The 20,810-nt window shown below is 46.5% G+C and overlaps 1 protein-coding gene across 3 annotated transcripts in view; it reads right to left on the bottom strand.

The window, feature by feature from the left end:
* LOC134357301 (aminopeptidase Q-like) overlaps positions 1 to 4,777 on the bottom strand; it is a 153,281-nt gene extending 148,504 nt beyond the window's left edge. For 2 of the 3 annotated variants that reach the window (XM_063068677.1, XM_063068678.1), the window contains exon 1: positions 3,853 to 4,773. In XM_063068677.1, coding sequence (XP_062924747.1) covers positions 3,853 to 4,478 — 626 coding nt within the window. In that variant the 5' untranslated portion in view covers positions 4,479 to 4,773. Of the gene's footprint in view, positions 1 to 3,852 lie in introns of all 3 variants that reach the window. The other variant, XR_010020589.1, reaches the window with a different exon arrangement.
* Positions 4,778 to 20,810: the final 16,033 nt, after the last annotated feature.

The following is a 20,810-nucleotide window of genomic DNA, read 5'->3' as shown; positions in this document are numbered from 1 at the left end:
ATCAACGGCCTCCATCTCATATTGATACAACCCTCACCCACATTTCCCATACATCTACGCTCACTCCATTTCCATGCCGACGTAATAGTGATAGAGACCCTCTTGTCCTTACCTACCACCCCATCAGCTGCTACATCCAACGCATTACCCTCTACAACTTCCACCATCTCCAAAGGGACCTACCACTAAACATAGCTCTACCTCCTCCTCCCTCCACTTTCCACAGGGAACGCATCCTCCGTGATTCCCTTGCTAATCCATCCCTCCCTCGCCACTAATCTCCCTCTAGGCACCTTTCCCTGCAAGCAACCTAAGTGTTACACCTGCCCATACACCTCCTTCCTCACCTCCATTCAGTGCCCCAAATAGTCGTTCCAGGTGAGGCAACACTTCACCTGTGAATCTACTGGGGTTGTCTATTGTGTCCAGTGCTCCTGATGCGGCCTCCTCTACAATGGGGGACCACTTTGTCAAGAACCTCCATGCCATCCATCACAAGCAGGACTTCCCAGTAGCCAAACATTTTAATTCTGATTCCCATTGCCATTCCAACTTTTCTGCCAAGATGAGGCCACCCTCAGGGTGGAGGAGTAACACTTTATATTCTGTCTGGGTACCATTCAGTACGAATATCGATTGCTCCTTCCAGTGAACAAAATACACCCCCCCCACTACCTCTATTTCCCCACTCTGACCTTTCATTTCTTCTCACCTATTTGTTGTTGTTCAGCTGTTAAGTTGAGCCTGACTCTTCATGACCTCATAGTGTCCACAGGGTTTTCCTGGCAAGATATGGAAGTAGATTGCCAGGCCTTTTTTTCCACGCAGATACTGCTGCTGCCCAGGCTGGGTCCCGGCTGGGTTTGAACTCAGGACCATCTACCTTGAAGTCCAGTGCTGATGCCATTACACCACCTAGATCCCTTCCTCCTTTCCTTTCTCCTACTGTCCATTCTCCTCTCCTATCAGATTCTTTCTTCCCCAGCCCTTTACCTTTCCCACCCACCTGGCTTCAGCTTCCAGCTAACCTCTTTCCCCTCCCCCTCACTTTTTAATTCAGGCATCTCCCTCCCTCCCCACTTCCCTTTCAGCCCTAATGAAGGGTCTCAGCCTGAAATGGCGACTGTTTACTCCTTTCCATAGATGCTGCCTAACCTGCTGAGTTCCTCCTGCATTTTGTGTGTGTTACTTTCTGTTTTCAGTGGAGTGCTTTTCATCTTCAACACACTCAATGTTGAAAAGGTTCCCCTTCTCTAATCACCTAAAATGAGAAACGGCTTTATTTCAATATTAACACAAGGCTCCCCTACTCATTGCAGGCTTGGATAACTAAATTAGTTTGCCAGTGTGCAAATTCCTTGAAACTTCCAGTCTAAAATGGCCCACGTGGAAATATTTAATGTCACCCTTCAAAAATGCTTTTATATCCTATGATGATGAAGAAGTTCCTCAAAATAACTCCAGCCACTGATACAAACCCTCATCATCTTCTCAAACACCTCTCAGCCCCTGGACTGATTTCCAGGCCATAGGAATAGATCAACATTTGGAAGTCTAAGTCAAAGGAGTACTGTATTTGGGAGCCTCCTTGAAGGAAAGGCAGGAATTGTCATCTTTCTCGGATATAGTGACATGCACAAGGTAACTGCTGTTAGAAGAGAGGGATATATATGGAATGGATAAAGTAAATGGGAATTGGGGTGAAAGGTAATCAATTAAACCACACTGGTTATAACCATTAAATCATATCAACCCAGGGCATTGTAAATTATCCATCCAGCTCCAATTTCTCTGCTCCAATAGAAAACTAGACTGGTCTGTTTTTCTCCCTAGGAATTTCCGTCATTCAATTAAATATCGGATCAGTGATCCATAATCCAACTCCACATACGAGCCTGTCTTCCACATCTCTTAATACAATAGATTAACAAAGATCTATTAAATTTGAAAAGTTTGCTTAGCATCAAATGCAGTTTACTAAATGTTCTCAGGTTCCATTCCCTAACTCTATTCCTGAAAAAAAAATAGCCCTTGCTTCTATACCAAGCCCCACGTTCTGGATTCTCTGGCCAGTAGAATTGAACAATTTCTACCCAGCTCTCCAGATTTTCTCTGTAGCATTTAATGCTATTCAGCTATCAGCAAATACCGTAAATGTCTGAGGAGAAAAACAAAGTTAACTGTGTGAACCCCATACACTCCTGCTGTAGACTCAACTTCCTGCTTGCCTGCTTATTCCGTCATTACCCAGATTTTACTTACATTAAATTTCCCTTCTCTCACAGAAACACACTTGCCCTCCACACTAGTATTGAGATATCCCTCTTCCTCCCAAAAGTAGTTATTGTCACCCATAATGTTTCCGTAGTGATGATTATGATTTTGAGGGTTTTCGCACCTGGTTTAGGTTCTAGCCAACCACAGGAGGGTACATTGACAATGATTACTTACGCAGACTGCAACAATCAACACTTAAACAATGTCCTTTAAATATTAAAGCTATAATTATTGACTATCGTTGTCAAATAATGCATCAGTTCTGTATTCCCCCTTAGCACAAGGTTACTTAGCACGGATTTCCACTACCTTGGTGCGGCCTTACGACACAATTACGTAACGCATCATAAAACAAAGCATGCCTACAAGAATACTAAAGCATTTTTTAAAGTCCATCTATATGGTGAAAATTTCAACAATATTTAAGGTGGGGGCTTATATGGGAGGCAGGGTTTGAGGGTCGGCACAACATTGTGGGCCGAAGGGCCTGTACTGTGCTGTACTATTCTATGTTCTATGTTCTATTAATTTGATACTCCGATTTAATTGGAAACCTTAGGCTAACAAAAATATCAGCAAAATAATAGGTTTCTTGGAATGGTGTAAGGAATCATCAACATCACACAGGGAGCGGCCGATAGCATGTGCACTGTGCAAACCAATTCAATAACAATCGTTAAAAGCAAAATACTGGCGTGACATCCAAACGGAACCGTTTTGAGTACAATGTCACAGGTCGCCTCGAGATGTCCTTTACCAAACCCGGCTTCCGCGAATGAGTTTCATTAAGGAATGCGCCAAAACTGACAGGACTTCGCCTTGCTAGCTACTGCATGTAGTCACACTGTTTAGGTTCAGATCAGCCAGAGGTCGAACCAAACATCAGCGCAAATATGAACTGCGGATCAAATATTGTTTTCGTTAAAATCAATTCCGCCACAAAACAAAATCAAATCCTACCTGTTTGGTTAGAATTTATTCTTCAGAGAAGTTCTCTTATTCAAAAAGATATTTTATGTTTAAATATATTCTTCCGATGCTCCGAACTCAATGGTTAAAAATTCAGCTAAAATTCAAGATAAAAGCGTATGTTCCGAGTTGTCTCGGCAACTGGACTTTTCAGGCTGCGGGCGGATGATTTCGGAGAACCTGCAGTGAGTTTAAAAAGGAGCAACGCAGCCGGACAACTGTGCTAAATTACCCCGAACTCCATAAACTTTCAGCAGTAAAATGTTAATCGGGAGCATGTGCATCGAAAGCCACTTTATTGAAACTGCACCGAAAATCGTCAGGAAAGCGACCTGGGCTTGGCCTCTCTATTAAATGCCCTCTGTTAAGGGCCCTGGGGTGATTTTATTTTTACCGTTATGAAGGTTTGACGAATGCAATAAAGACGTTGCTCGCCGCACACTACCAAACCCACCGCTGCAGTAAAGACTGGGAAACATACATGCAGAGGTGTAAAGAATGACCTGTTGGACTAGAAAAGACCAGACATTGAAAGCGCGTTTTAAAGCGAGAATGGTTGCGCTGGTCAGGAGTTCCCCACTCTCTCCTAAGTTTCTACAAGCTTACTTGTTAATCCCCCATTCCAAATAGCTGTTGATGGAAAGCCCCGTAGATTTCTCCGTCATCTGCCCGCTGTAGTTGGCCTGGATGGTGTAGTCTTGCCCCGGTACCAGCGTGTCATTCAGTTCAATCACCAAGTACTGGTTTTGAACTTCAAGCCAGATGTCTAAGATGGTGAGAGAGAAGAGCAACCCGGAGCGGCGAGCGCTGACAGCCACCCCGCTGTAGTTGAGCTGCTGGCTGTGAAGCAAGATGATCTCAGTCTCCTCCTTGCAGGTCACCGTCACGTTCACCTGGCCGAGGAAGTTCTCCAGTTCCTGCTGCCCGGGAACAAGACGAGGCCACAGCTCCAACTGGTAATTCCTGGGTATGAGAGTGCTTGGTAGGCGTGAGTTGTTCCACGGACCCTGACGGCCAGAGAAAGGCGGCCAGTCGGTGCTGGGAAGTTCCCAGGTCGCCGAGATGATCTGAGTTTTGTCAGCCCTCAGCTTGCCATAGAGTATGGCTAACACCGTCGATACCAGCAGTAACGCCAGGATGAGCAGGCCGAAGAACACCACCACCTTCCGGCTGAGGTAGAATCCGGAGCTGGCATCCGATTTCATATTTGGTGCCGGGTCCTTCTGGGGCATCTTCAGCTCGGCTGGGGTTGTCTTTACGTCTTGTCGAACTGCTCACATTTCCCGTCTGAGACCGCGAGGTTGAACCTGATCCCACTCGGACCAAAATCCATCTGACTGACAATTTAAAGTTTTGGTGGGTTTGCAGCGCGCATCGAACGCCCAGTAATATCCCTTCTTACCAATGACAACACAGAGCGTAGTGTTTCCCGGTACTTTGGGAGTGCCCCGGGTTCACTTTGAATATGCGGCTGCTGTTTGTTTCTGGGGAGATTCGCATGCAGTCCAGGGTAGGGAAAGCGGATGAAAGAGCACATATGCCCCGTTAGGATTAGTATGTCTCGTAAAACATGAAATAGTCGTTGCAGGTTCTGGAATTTAAAGTTTTAACAATGTATTCGTGCACATTTAAAGCAAACAGAAATCTTGTCATACACTGTGCTGGCTGTCGTTCCCTTGAGCTGACACTAACAGGCGTACAACCTGGTGTATTAGGAAGCCACCTGCACATTGAATAATCTTAGTGAAGGCAACTTCTTTCAGGATCGAAGAATAAATTGATTTGACCAGGACTGCTGAATTCTGAAAAACTGTAATTCCAAGTGCAGTATCCAATGTGAATTTGTTATGACTGTGCTGGAGTTCAGGGCTCATGCCTGGGAGAAATTCTGGGACAAAAAAAAGAGGCTAACGCTTGGATTGGTCTTCTGGACATTGGAGAAACTGTCAGACACATCACCCGAAATTGTAGATTAATTAATTTTAACCCGAATAGCTGCATTGTATTTTATTCCTACTTCATCTCTCGGAGTACTCTCAGTTGGAAACGAAGTTATGGGGACGCAATTGTTTATTAACTTGCCGTTTACATGTTCATCCTCGCGCCTAATGGACATCCCGCTGTCTGGGTGTAAACTCCCCACCTACACAGGCAGGCAAGAATGGAGAGCGGGAACAAAATACGATTGACATCGTCTGGGTGCAAAATCTGCTCTAAATAGGCGATGGATTTGTACACGCCGATTAATAGCATTTGCCGCAAAATTCAGGACATAAATCTGCGCGCGTAAAAACTTGTAAACACTTGTGCGACATCAACTAATTTCCGTAGCACGTTCAGCTTTTTATAGTCACGCCAATGCTCTTTCACTCTCTCTCTCTTTGTTAACTTTGTATTGCTGAACACCCATGGACAACGGACGGCATTTCACACAGCCACTGCTTCAAGGAATTGTGGCGGCCCCCGCGGTCGCCCATTCCCAGGGAGAAGCTCCCAGACCCTGTGCCCCGAAGTCTCCTTCAGTAGCTCCGACTGAATTTCACATTTCACTCATGCCCTGACAGTCCTCCAGGGCTTCATTCCTCTCCTGTCTCTATAACCAACCCCAGCCAAACAGATTTCTGAGGTAAGAGCGAGGTGCTGGCAATGCTGGAGAAACCAAATAACAACTGTGGAGTGAGATAGACTTAATATTTCAGGGGGGTTCTCTCTCCATTGCTGCTGCCCAACTTTCTGATTATTTTCAATCCTAAGTCGTTGTTTCCAGCACATGCAATGGTTTCAAAGTTTCAAAATTGAATATTTGAAGATTGAATCATCCCAAAGATGAAGAACTGTAATAAAAGGTGGATGAGGCAACAAAGAGTGACAAGAAAGTCAAAGGCAGCATAAAAACAAACAAGAGGGTATATAAAATAGCAAAAAAAAAGTGGGATGTTAGAGATTGGGAAGAATTTAAAACTCAACAGAAGGCAACTAAACAAAATAAGGAGAAAAAAATGAACTATGAAGATAAGCCAGCCAAAAAATATCAAAGAGGATACCAAATGTTATTTTCCAGATATATGAAGAGTAAAAGAGAGGCAAGATTGGATTTTGAACAGCCGGAAAATGACGCTGGAGAGGTAGTAATGGAGGACAAACAACAGATGAACTTAAGTATTTTGCATCACCGTTCACTGCAGAAGACACTAACAGAATGACAGGAATTCGAGAGTATTAGTGGGCCAGAAGTGAGTGTAGTTGCTATTGCTAAGGAGAAGGTGGAAAGTCTGCAGATCATTAAGTCACCTGGACCAGATGGACCATATCCCAGGGTTCTGAACGAGGCAGCTGAAGAGATTCTGGAGGCATTAGTAATGATACCTCAAGAATCACTAGATTCTGTAATGGTTCCAGAGGACTGGAAAACTGTAAATGTAACTCTACTCTATAAGAAAGGAGGGAGGCAGAAAAAAAATGAAATGATAGGCCAGTTAGACTGATTCCACAGGTTGGGAAGGTGTTGGAGTCCATTATTAAGGACGAGGGTTAAGTGTAATTGGGGGATCATAATAAAGCAGGCTGCTTAACAAGATACAAATGGTACTACAGGAAAAATACAAGGATAGAAGACAGGCTGGTTGGCAGGAGGCAAAGAGTCAGAATAAAGGGGGCCTATCTGGTTGGGTGCCAGTAACAAGTGATGTTCCAAAGGGGTTGGTATTGGGACCACTTCTTCTCATGTTATATGTCAATGATTTGGATGATGGAATTGATGGCTTTGCGGCCAAGTTTGCTGATGATACAAATTTAGATGGAGGGGCAGGTAGTGTTGAAGAAGCAGGGAGTCTGCAGAAGGACTTGGACAGATTGGGAGAATGGGCAAAGAAGTGGTAGATGGAATTTAGTGCAGGGAAGTGTATGATGATGCACTTTGGTAGAGTGAATAAAGGTATAAACTATTTTCTAAGTGTAGAGAATATTCAAAGCACAGAGGTGTAAATAGATTTGGGAGTCCTTGTGCAGGAGTCCCTAAAGTTTAACTTGTAGGTTGATTTGGTGGTAAGGAAGGCAACTGCAATGTTAACATTCATTTTGAGAGGTCTAGAATATTAAAGCAAGGATGTGATGCTGTGTCACGGTCCCGACTGTTAATTCCCTATTTGCTCCTAATTCTCTTTGATGATGGCACACCTTGTTTCCACCAAGACCTGCAGCATAAGAACCCCGGCTTTACAACCACTAGTTGCCAGATTGTTGGCTTTGCCAGTGTGGTAATTAATGGTTCCCAGCTGCTTAGGAATGTGTGTTCTAAGTTTTGCTCCAGTACCGGGAATTACCTGTGAAACTCAGTCTCTTCGTGTCAAGATCAATTTTCTAAGTTCTATTCCAGTTCCGAGGTTTACCTGTGAAACCCAGTCTCTCTGCATCAAGATCAGTCTTCTAAATTTTCACTTCAGCACCGAGGTTTGCCTGCGTAACTTCGGCTCTCTGTGCTAAGATGAGTTTTGTCTGCTGTTTCCTTTTCTACACTCCGTGTCAAGATAACTCTGCCTGCCTCCTGCCTTCCTGCTCTCCCTCCTGTTTGCCATTCACGTTTGAATCCTAACTAAATCCCCGTGCCTGTGTCCTGCACTTGGGTCCGCCTCATTCGTTGCAACATCTTTAGCTGGAGGGTGGTGAATCTGTGGAATTCATTGCCACACAGCTGTTCAGGCCAGTTCACTCGGTATATTTAAGGTGGAGTTTGATAGATTCTTGATTAATCAGAGGATCAAAGTTTACGGGGAGAAGGCAAGAGAGTGGGATTGAGAGGGATAATAAATCAGCTATGATGGAATGGTGGAGCAGACTTGATGGGCCAAGTGGCCTAATTCTGCTCCCATGTATATGGTCCTATGGTTTAAAACTACAGATGCTGAAATGAAAAGCAAAAATATTGGAAGCACTTGCAGATCAGGCAGTGTATGCAGAGAGAAAAATATGAGGGGTGATTGATAAGTTCATGGCCCAATGTAGAAGGAGTCAATTTTAGAAAACCTAGCACATTTATTTTCAATGTAGTCCCCTCCTATGTTTACACACTTAGTCCAGCGGTCATGGAGCATACGGATCTTGGAGCTCCAGAAAGTGTCCACAGCAGGGGTGATTGATAAGTTCGTGGCCTAAGGTAGAAGGAGATGACTTCAAACTTTCTGCATAACCACTCAAAGGGTTGACTGGCATGTGCATGTAACGAAAGCTGTATAACTCATCTCCTTCTACCTTAGGCCACGAACTTATCAATCACCCCTTATCAGTCAAGGTTCCAGCAGAGTATCACCATCTGGGAGAAGTGTTTAGCAAGCAACGGGCTCTTTCCCTGCCTCCAAACCGCCCTTACGATTGCGCAATTGGCCTTCTCCCCAGAGCCTCTCTGCCCACCAGTTGGCTGTATAACCTGTCCTCACCAGAAAGGGAAGCAATGGAGGCTTACCTAAATGACTTTCTCACGGCTGGCATTATCTGACCCTCATCATCCCCTGTAGGCGCAGATTTCTCCTTCAGGGGGAAGAAAGATGGCTCACTGCGACTCTGCATTGACTACCGGGGCCTGAACAGCATTACCATAAAGAATAAGTATCCATTGCCCCTTATGACCTCTGCTTTCGAGCCCCTTCACGGAGCCACCATTTTCTCTAAGTTGGACCTACAGAATGCCTATCACCTGGTCAGGATAAGGGAGGGAGATGAGTGGAAAACAGATTTTATCACCACTCTTGGTCATTTCGAATATCTGGTCATGTCCTTCGGTTTCACCAATGCCCCCGCTGTCTTCCAAGCCCTGGTAAACGATGTCCTTCGGGACTTTATTAACCATTTCATTTTCGTTTATTTGGACGACGTCTTAATCTTCTCCCGCAGTCTTCAGGAACACACCCACCATGTCCGTCAGGTTCCGCAGAGGCTTTTGGATAACAAGCTATTCGTTAAGACAGAAAAGTGCGAGTTTCATGTCCCTTCTGTTAATTTCTTGGGGTAGATCATTGAGAGCGGGCAAGTGAGGGCGGATCCCAAAAAGATCCGGGAAGTGGCGGAGTGGCCAAATCCCACGACACTCAAGCAACTCCAGCGATTTCTGGGGTTTGCAAACTTCTACCGTCGCTTCATCAGGGATTACAGCGCCCCTTACTCGACTCACCTCTCCTGCGACCCCTTTTCACTGGACCCCCGAAGCGGACTCAGCATTCTCAGAGCTGAAGAGGCGTTTCACCTCCACTCCTATCCTGGTCCCACCAGACCCCTCTTGTCAATTCATTATGGAAGTCGACGCCTCTGACTCTGGGGTGGGAGTGGTCCTCTCCCAACGCTCTGGCCCAGATCAAAAGCTCCATTCCTGCACCTTCTTTTCTCGCTGTCTATCCCCCACTGAACGGAACTACGATGTACGGAAACAGGAGTTACTGGCCGTCAAACTCGCTTTGGAGGAGTGGAGGCACTGGCTGGAGGGAGCGGAATATCCATTCATCATCTGGACAGACCACAAGAACCTCGCATGCATCCAAACTGCCAAACGTCTGAATTTCCACCAAGCCCATTGGGCATTATTTCTTGGCTGTTTCAAATTCACCCTCACCTATCACCCTGGCTCCAAGAACGGGAAGCCCAATGCTCTCCCTCATCAATATGTCTCCGAGGAGGGCCTTCCCAACCCCAATACCATCCTTCCACCATCCTGTGTTGTGGCTGCCCTCACCTGGGAAATCAAGTCCATAGTCAAAGAGGCCCAATAGACCCAACCTGACCCAGACAATGGACCCCCCAGTCGCCTCTGAGTGCCTGATTCTGTTCGGTCTCAGGTTCTTTAGCAGGGGCATACTTCTTGTTTTGCCTGCCATCCCTGGATCAATCAGACTCTGTCCCTTCTGAAGAGACATTTCTGGTAGCTCTCCATGGATGCTTACATCCATTCCTTCGTCTCTGCCTGTTCTCTTTGTGCTGGCGGAAAACCCTCCCACCGACCACCTGCTAGGTTGCTTCGTCTCCTACCTGTCCCTAGCCGCCCTTGGTCCCACATTGCTCTGGAATTCATTACTGGACTACCCCCTTCACATGGGAACACTGCTGTACTCACTGTGGTGGACCTCTTCTCCAAAGCTGTGAACTTCGTAGTCCTTCCCAAACTCCCTACAGCCCGTGAAACAGCCACCCTCCTTGTTCATCACGTCTTCCACCTTCATAGGATTCCCGCTGACATTATTTCTGACCGGGGCCCCCAATTCATCTCTCAAGTCTGGAGATTCTTCTGTCAAGCTCTTGGAGCCTCAGTAAGTCTGTCTTCCGGTTTCCATCTGCAGACTAACAGTCAAACAGAACGAGCAAACCAGGATCTGGAAGCAGCACTGTGCTGCATAACCACCAACAACCCATCATCCTGGCACACCCACCTCACTTGGGTAGAGTACGCCCACAACTCCCTGGTCAGCACCGCTACCGGAATGTCTCCCTTTGAATGCTCCCTTGGTTACCAGCCCCTTCTGTTTCCTGCACATGAAGTTGACATTGCTGTGCCTTCTGTTCAGGCCCATCTCCACCGGTGCCGCAAGATCTGGAAGGATGCACGCTCACCCCTGCTCCTTTCAGCCGACTGCAACCGGAGGATTGCCGATAGCTATCGAATTCCTGCACCCAATTACCGGCCTGCGCAGAAGGTTTGGCTCTCGTCAAAAGACATCCCCCTTAAGAATGAACCCAAGAAACTCACCCCTCACTATCTGGGACCATTCAAAATTGAGAGTATAATCAACCCCTCGGTGGTCAGACTCAAATTGCCCGGATCCATGCACATTCATCCCACATTCCACGTCTCCTAATTGAAACCTGTATCTGTCAGCCCTTTGTGCTCTCCTGCCGAACCCCCTCCACCCGCCCGGATCATTGATGAGTACCCAGCGTACACTGTCCAGTGATACTGGATGTGCGCTGCTGAGGCAGGGGCCTCCTGTACCTGGTCGATTGGGAGGGATACGGCCCGGAGGAGCACTCCTGGATTCCCCGCTCCTTCATCCTGGACCACTTCCTCATCCGTGATTTCCATCGAGACAATCTGGACAAGCCTGGAGCCTTCCGTTGAGGAGGGGGTACTCTCATGGTCCCAATCATTAATTCCCTATTTGCTCCTAATTCTCTTTGATGACGGCACACCTGGTTTCCATCAAGATCTGCAGCATAAGAACCCCGGCTTTACAACCACTAGTTGCCAGATCGTTGTTTTTGCCAGTGTGGTAATTAATGTTTCCTGGCCGCTTAGGACTGTGTGTTCTAAGTTTTGCTCCAGTACCGAGAAGTGCCTGTGAAACTCAGCCTCTCTGTGTCAAGATCAGTTTTCTAAGTTCTACTCCAGTTCCGAGGTTTACCCGTGAAACCCAGTCTCTCCGCCTCAAGATAAGTCTTCTAAAGTTTTACTTCAGCACCGAGGTTTGCCTGCATAACTCCATCTCTCCATGCTAAGAAGAGTTTTGTCTGCCGTTTCCTTTTCTACGCTCCGTGTCAAAATAATTCTGCCTGTCTCCTGCCTTCCTGCTCTCCCTCCTGTTTGCCGTTCACATCTGAATTCTAACTAAATCCCCGTGCCTGTGTCTTGCACTTGGGTCCGCGTCATTCATTGCAACATGCTGAGGCTTTATAAAACACTGTTCAGACTGCACTTGTAGCATTGTGAGCAGTTTTGCAGCCCTTATCTGAGATAAAGATGTGCTTGCATTGGAGAGGGTCCAGAGGAGGCGCAAGAGAATGATTCTGGGAATGAATGGGTTAACATATGAGGATCATTTGATGTCTCAAACTTCCAGTAATGCCCCCTTCTTATTCACCATTCCCTATTCCCCTCTCTCACCTTATCTCCTTACTTCCCCATCACCTCCCACTGGTGCTCCTCCCCCTTCCCTTTCTTCCATGGCCTTCTGTCCTCTCCTGTCATATTCCCCCTTCTCCAGCCCTTTATCTTTCACCAATCGGCTTCCCAGCTCTTTCCTTCACCCTTCCCCCTCACCTGGTTTCACTTATCACCTACTACCTTGTATTTCTTCCTCTCCTCCCCCCACCTTCCTACTCTGTCTTCTCATCTTTCTTCTCCAGTCCTGAGGAAGGGTCTCGGCCTGAAACGTCGACTGTTTACTTTTTTCCATAGATGCTGCCTGGCCTGCTGAGTTCCTCCAGATTCTGTGTATGTTGCTTGGATTTCCAGCATCTGCAGATTTTCTCTTGTCTTTGAATTTTGAAAGGTCTAGACAGAGTGGATGTGGGGAGCATGTTTCCAATTGTGGGTGAGTCTAGGACGAAAGGGCACAGCCTCAGGATAGAGAGATGTCCATTTAGAACAGAGATGAGGAGGAATTTCTTTAGCCAGAGGGTGGTGACTCTGCGGAATTCATTGCCCAGATGGTTGTGGAGGCCAAGTCATAGGGTATATTTAAAATTGAGTTTGATAGGTTCTTGGTTAGTCAAGGCACCAATGCTTATGGGGATAAGTCAGGAGAATGGGATTGAGAGGAATAATAATTCAGCCGTGAACGAATGGTGAAGCAGACTCAATGGGCTGAGTGGTGTGATTTTGCTCCTACATCTGTCTTATGGTCTTATTTCCAGCACACAAGCGTAAAGGAGAACAACTAGTTGTTACACCGGATCTGATGCAGCACAAAAAAAACACAAGATAGGATAAATAACACCACAATAAAAAATGAGAATAAACGTAAATACATAAGATAGCTTTTATATATAAATTGATTGTCTGTCCATGAATTGACACTAGACAGAGGAGTACCTGTAGATCAGGTGACTCTGACAGGAAATGATGAAGTACTGGTGGTTGGGAGTGTGGAGGGTTAGGTTAGTTGGGGAAGGTGTTGAACAGACTTATTGCTTGGGGAAAGAAACTGGTTTTGAGTTTGGTGGTCTTGTCATGAAAGCTACGTGACGTCCTCCCTGATGGGAGTGGGACAAACACTCCATAAGCAGGGTGGGTGGGATCCTTCATTATGCAACTGGCCCTTTTCTGGCACCCTTCTGTATGCATGTCCTTGATGACAGGTAGGCTAGTGCCAGTGATACGTTGGGCAGTTTTGACAACCCATTGTAGAGCCTTCCTGATGATTGCAATCCTGTTTCAGTACCACGCCGTGATACAGCATGCTAGGATGCTCTCCAGTGCTCATCTGTAGAATGGCGTGAGTATAGATGTGCATAGTCAAGTTGGCGGGAGGAGAGAGAGCAGCGCGCCGCACTTGCGCAGCCCTCCAATGAAAAATGATATTGTATCCATTAAATAGGGGCCGTGACAATTCTGATTTGATGGAGACGGACGTGAAAGCACAGAGGAACATCTAGAAAAATTTCTGAAACACTCGTTCGCTGCTGTCGTTACTGCGCGGTCGGGAATCTTTTGGAGGGAAGGCCTCAAAATCCCCGGCTTTGCCTGCTGTCGGTAACCGAGATGGAAGTCGAATCGTTCCGACAGAGATGGCGCTCAGTACTCGGTGTCGGAGAGCTGATCAGAGCTCGAAGTTTTCGGACGACTCAGAGTCGGACCGAGGTCGGATATGGCAGGGAGAGTTTTCCTTCCTTCTCCCATCTGCGTGAGATGTGGGACATTTGAGAGACTTTGAACTTTTACTGTGCTCATGGACTTCTTCATCAAGTTATGGTATTGTTGCACTGTTGTAACTATATGTTATAATTATGTAGTTTCGTTAGTTTTTTTTTCAGTCTTGGTCTGTCCTGTGTTTTGTGATATCACACCGGAGGAAATATTGTATCATTTCCTAATGCATGCATTACTAAATGACAATAAAAGAGGACTGCATGTCTTCATAATCTTCACAGTCCAGTTTTAGCAGTCTGAGATATGTGGGTTCCTCCAGTCCTGGCCTCTTGTGTTGCCTCTAGTTTAACAATGGGAAGTTAGCTTATCAAAATATGGACCCTTTTCCTTCAGTGCTATTTCCTGCAGATTCACAATGATTATGACCGTGCGTGTAGGAATGTAGTGCCTTGTAAGTGGTGACATTGGCAAGACGGGTGGTAAAGAATGCAATCGGCAAATTTGCTTACAACAGTCAGGCAACTGAGTACAGGAGCTGGACAAGACATCCCTTGGGCCAAGTTTGAAGTGCTGCACACAGTTCGGAGGGGTGCGGGGAGGGTTGTGGCTGGAGTTGTGTGTAAACCAGGGAGTCAGGGCGGGAGTGGTCCCTGCAAAATGGGCCTGATTAGTAAAGGTGTCAGAGGTTACAGGAAGAAGTCAGGAGAATGGGGTTGACAAGGGTAATAAATCAGCTACGATTGAATGTTGGAGCAGACTCGATGGGCTGAATGGCATAATCCTGCTCTTATGTATTATGATCTTATGTGGCTAATGGAGGGATCACTGGCAGAAATAGTTAAGTATGATGTGCTGGACGTGGAGGCCTACAAGGAAAAGGGTAAGGACCAAGTATCTCCATTCTATCTTGGAGGATGTAGGCTAAGAGCAGAAGCACTTCTGCTTGCTTAATCCAACTCCCAAACTAACCTTTGTTCTCAACTTCCTAAATTGTTCCAATGAAGCTCACCAGATGCTGAAAGAGGAATATCTCATCATTCAGCAATTTCAGTTCACGTTTCTTCCTTTTTTAAACAACAATGTAATTTTACATTATCTATGGAACCATCAAAGAAACAAAGGTTTTTTTTTACTTTTCCTTATCACCACTTTGCTTTGCACAGTTGTCTATGGAATTTGGTGCTGAGGTACATCCTAGGATGCACTGGGACACATTATCAGTGATGTAACCTGGAGTCATCGGGTGTTTTCGGTCCTTTAACATCAGGTACACTTGCCCAGGGTTTGTCAGGCCCTGGCTCGTGTCCTAGCAGCATTCGTCCACAGGTCTCTCCTCTTGATCCATAGCCATCTAGATGCTTGCTCAGCAGCCTCTGTGATGGCCCTGATGGCTTTCTTTGTATCCCCCATAATGCCAAGGAGAGGGTAGGTTCTACACAGCCAGCAGCCAGCAAAACCTCTACACGCCACCTCTATCGGCTCGCAGTACGCCCTCCACCCCATCTCTGACACTGCTCTACCAGGTCCTGGTATTTGGCCTTCTCATGCTCAAACACCTCCTCAATCCGGTCTTCCCAAGGAGCTGTCAGTTCTATCATGACCACCTGCTTCGAGGTTTCTGACAGAATGACCCTGTCAGGCCTCAGGGATGATGATGTAATGAAGTCAGGGAACTTTAGTAGCTTGCCAAGATCGAACTTCAGTTGCCAGTCAGACGTGGTGGCAGGCAAGCCTGCTGGTGATCTGGGCTGAGGCTGCACTGGTCTCCAGCTTTGACAAAGGCTATGGGCTTTCTGGGTTGACGGAGGTGCCTACTGTTGTTAACGGCTGAGGAGATACTTTGTGCCACTATATTCATCTCTTTTCATGTCTTGGATGTTAAATCTTCCTCTTTGTTCTTTACCCTTACCACCATTGTGACTGCTTAAACCCAGTCGTACCTTTTTAGTTCAGACAACAGATTACAGATCTAAAATAAGAGACGTTGGATCATGACATTTCACTGTACTGAAATTGCTGAACCACTTGTGTGCAGTAAATGCTATACCATTAGTATCAACTTCATTTTGGCTAAATATTCACAACTGATAGGTTCTTATTTTGAAATTATTAAGTGCACGCCATGGATTTACGTAATTTGCATTTTAGAGCATTTTCTGCAACCTCCCATCGCAACTTCAAAAGTACCATTTTAATATGTTTTCTTTCCAATTAAATTCAGGGATTTTAGATACTTATTCTTCCTCCATTGTTAAAGACACACGATAAAGTTAAGCAACAGGAAAGTTATGGAATCAGTGCACAGAAAAAAACACAGATTTACAGGCATGAGATTTGCCTATACCTGTGCATTTCCATAACTTTTAAAAATAATGTTTAAAAATAAATAGAGCTTGCAAGAAAACAGACGAATAATTTCTCAAGTAGTCTTGGGTATTCTAAAATAATCCCTAGTGTTATTTGTTTACAAACCGTTTGTATATTGCCCATAGTAGAAATGAAGCCAACAACATCTGCCAGTTTGATTTGCATAATATTTTGTGCCAAAGAGGTCAATCATCTCTAGTAACAGCAAAACAGGTACCTGAGCCAAGTAAACAACACAAACAACTTGTATAAAAAAAAACACCAAATCAAATCTCAAACTTAAAAAAATATTGAACAATTAAAACCTGAACACAAGAGGTCCTACAGATGCTGGAAATCCAGAGCACCAGACACAAAATGCTGAAGGATTTCGGCAAGTCAGGAAGCGTCTATGGAAATTAATAAACTGTCGATGTTTCGAGCCGTGACCCTTCATCAGGACTGGAAAGGAAGGGGGAAAGTGCTGGAATAAGAAGGTGAGAAAGTCAAAGGGCTGGAGAAGAAGGAATCTGATAGGAGAGGAGAGTGGACCATGGGAGAAAGAGAAGGAGGAGGAGCACCAGGGGGATATGATAGGCAGGTGAGGAGAAGTGGTAAGAGGATAGAGTGGGGCTGTGATACCCCATATGTTTCAAAACTTAGTGAGCATAAAAGGCATTGAGCTCACCTGGAAGCGAAACTGTGAAACACAAACCTCACCTTTTGCCTTCTTCAAATCAGCAGTCCGGTGCATCCGATGTATCAAGAAGCCTTCAGGTTTTAACGATGTATCCAGCGAGTCTGAGGTCAGTCATGTCTCCGTGAAACACAGAGCAATTCCTCATTTCCCTCTGACACACCAATCATGCCCCCTGGTCCTCAATCTTGTTCTCCAGTGACTGTACATTTGCTAGCAAGATACTGGACAGAGAAAGTTTCAAACACTGACATTTTAGTCAGGCTTAGAGTCCTCCCCTCCTCCCTGTCTTCTGGTGATGTACCTTCATCCACTTAAAGGTGCCCTACCTGCACCCTTGAGAGTTAAGACCACCGAATCCTTCAGACGATCATGAAATCAATAGTTTGTTAAGACAGTTCAAAAGTACGTAATTGAAAGGGAAATTACTGTGAGCGCAGTTCAGAAATATACTTAGAAGTTCGCAAGCTACCCTTAAAACATCGTCATGTTTCACCAGCTCTACCTTGAGAGCACCCAGTGAAAACCCATACAGTGACAGGGAGAACATACAAACTTTACAGACAGCAGCGGGAATCAAACCCATCTGGTGATCACTGGCTCTTTAAAGTTATAGCACTAACTGCTGCACTACTGGGTTTAATGGGAAGAGCATTAAACTCAGCAACTACAGGACAGATCTCTAACATTATTGATGAGACTGCTAGAGACAATAACCTAATAATAATAATAATAATAATGTATAATAATGCAGTTATTGATACTTGGAAAAGTATAGCCTAACAAATGGAAATTGTCATGAATGTATTAAAGGTAATTCATGTTCTGTTAACTTGACAGTTCTTTTGGGAAGTTACAGAAAATCAAAGTAAAACCGTAGGTACTGGAAATCTAAAGTGGAAACAGAAAGTGTATAAATGCTCATCTGATCAGGCAGCATCCATGGAAAGAGTATCAGGAAATAATTTAGGTTGGAGGCCCTGTGTCAGAACTCTAATAGATGCTGCCTGACCCGGTGAGTGTTTCCAGCATTATGTGATTTTATCACTGAAATATTTGATTAAGGTAGTGTGATAGATGCTCCCTCTCCCTCTTCCCTTCTCCAGTCTCCTCTCCCCTCTCACTCTCCCCTCTCCCCTCTCCTTCTGTCTCTCCACTCTCCCCCTCCCCTCTCCATTCTCCACTCTCCCCCTCCTCCTCCACTCTCCACTCTCCACTCTCCCTTCTCCACTCTCCCCCTCCCCTCTCCACTCTCCCCCTCCCCCCACTCTCCACTCTCCCCCTCCCCTCTCCACTCTCCCCTCCCCCTCCACTCTCCACTCTCCCTTCTCCACTCTCCCCTCCCCCCTCCACTCTCCACTCTCCCCCTCCCCCCTCCACTCTCCACTCTCGCTTCTCCACTCTCCACTCTCCCCCTCCCCTCTCCCCCTCCACTCTCCACTCTCCCCTCTCCCCCTCCCCCTCCACTCTCCACTCTCCCTTCTCCACTCTCCCCCTCCCCTCTCCCCTCTCCACTCTCCCCCTCCCCCCTCCACTCTCCACTCTCCCCCTCCCCTCTCCACTCTCCACTCTCCACTCTCCCTTCCACTCTCCCCTCTCCACTCTCCCCTCCCCCCTCCACTCTCCACTCTCCACTCCCTCTCCCCTCTCCCCTCTTCCGTATCCACTCTCCACTCCCTCTTCCCTCTCCCCTCTCCACTCCCTCTGCTTGTCTCTCCCTCTGTCTCTCTCTCTCCCTGTCCCTCTCCACTCTCCACTCCCCCTCACTCTCCCCCTCCCCCTCCCCCTCTGCCACTCCCTCTCCATCTCCCTTCTCCCCTCTCCCCCTCCACTCTCCACTCTCCCCATCTCCTCTCCCCCTCCACTCTCCACTCTCCCCCTCCCCTCTCTACTCTCCACTCTCCCCCTCCCCTCTCCCCTCTGCCCCTCCACTCCCCCCTCCCCCCTCCACTCTCCACTCTCCCCCTCCACTCTCCACTCTCCACTCTCCACTCTCCACTCCCTCTTCCCTCTCCACTCCCTCTTCCCTCTCCCCGCTCCGCTCTCCCGTCTCCACTCTCCCCCTACACTCTCCACTCTCCCCTTCCACTCTCCACTCTTCCCTCTCCACTCTCCCCTCTCCACTCTCCCCTCTCCACTCTCCACTCCCTCTTCCCTCTCCACTCTCCCCTCTCCACTCTCCCTCTCCCCTCTCCCCTCTCCACTCTCCACTCTCTCTCCCCTCTCCCCCCTCCCCTCTCCACTCTCCCCCTCCCCTCTCCACTCCCTCTTCCCTCTCCCCTCTCCCCTCTCCACTCCCTCTGCTTCTGTCTCTCCCTCTGCCTCTCCCTCTCCCTGTCCCTCTCCACTCCCCCCTCACTCTCCCCCTCCCCTCCCCCTCTGCCACTCCCTCTCCATCTCCATTCTCCCCTCTCCCCCTCCACTCTCCCCTCTCCCCTCTCCCCTCTCCCTCTCTTCCCCCTCTCCCTTTCCCTCCCCACCCTCCTTCCCTCCCCTCCCCCTCCATGTCCCCTCTCCCCTCGTCCCCTCCCCCACCCTCCTTCCTTCACCCTCCCCTCCTCCCCTCCCTCTCCTCACTTTCCCCTCCACTTCCTCTCCCCCACCCCTTCCTCACTTCTCGTCCCCCTTTAAAAATTATTTTTGATCAAATGATTTGTCAAGATCCAAGTAAAACTGAATCAATTGCGAGTAATGGGAAAGTGTTTTCAGGGATATAAGCAGAGACAGGAAACAAGGTAGTACTAACTGGCTTGGATATTAGTTTGAAGGGAAATATGCAATGGTATCTGCAGTGGGGATGTATGGTTACACATGAACTGGGTGTACAACTTAAAATGTTATTGTTGGCAGATGATATAAAACCCAGAGATGTAGAAAGCTGAGATTCAAAGTAAGAAGTGGTCAACAATGCTACCCTCTAGCTGATCATTCTCTCTTGATCCAGGACTCATCACCTGCCTCAACAAATGACTGCAAGCAGCATCCATTTGCCTCTGATGGAGAGCTCCTTTAGCAAACAGTGAAGTGGGTAATAATAGACAGTTGTGTATAACTGATACACAGTGAAATTGACAGAGCAAACTTAATGTAGCAAAATACATTTAGGCAGCAAAAATGTGTCGAGGCTGCATGAACTAAATGTTAGTATAACATAGGAGTGTGTTTGCTCAAATCTTTCAATGTGGCTGGACAGGTTCAGATCGCTATACAAGAAGAAGTATGCATATTCCTTTGATTTATCAATAGAAGACAAAAACTATAAAGTTAAGCTAAAACTTTAGCAAAAGCTGTTTCAACCCAGCTGAGCACTGCACTTTCAGAGGAATGTCCAGATCTTGGAGATTGTGCAGAATAGATCTGCTGGAATAAAATCAAGGATGAAAGCCTTCAGTGATGCAAGGGAACTGGAGAAAGTGCAATGATCCACTTAGAACATTTATGGGAAGATTTGGTAGGTTTGTTCAAAATGCTGAGTAACAAAAAGGAAAAACTGCTTCCTGTGATAGAAGATTCTAGAAACCAGAAGGCCTGGATTTAGAGTAGCAAAAGAATTAAATTAAATTAAAAGAATTAAATGCCACAGAGTGAACAACTGAGCTCCCACTTCTTGTGACCTGTATTGGAGTACCTAGGAAAGCCTTATTTCTTTTTATTCATTCAAGGAATGTGGACTTCGCCGACTGACCATCCCTAATCAGATGGGTTACCCATCCTTCGTAACCCTTGAGAAAATGGCAGTGAGCTGTCTTCTTCAACTGCCACAAGTCCTTGAGGAGTGGGTATACCCACAATTCTGTTGCAGAGAGATAGAAGGATTTTGACTTAGCAATGGTCAAAGAACGGTCATTTATTTTAAGTCAGAGTGGTGAGGCTTGGAGGTTAACTTCTGGGTGTTGGTGTTCCAATACTTTAGCTGCCTTTGTCCTTCCAGCTGGTTTAGATCTTGGGTTTGGAAAG

This window comes from Mobula hypostoma, chromosome 16 (assembly GCF_963921235.1).
Source record: "Mobula hypostoma chromosome 16, sMobHyp1.1, whole genome shotgun sequence".
In the NCBI taxonomy this organism is placed as follows: Eukaryota; Metazoa; Chordata; class Chondrichthyes; order Myliobatiformes; family Myliobatidae; genus Mobula; species Mobula hypostoma.
The sequence above is the reverse complement of the archived record's forward strand: the minus strand, read 5'-3'. Positions and strand labels throughout refer to the sequence as shown.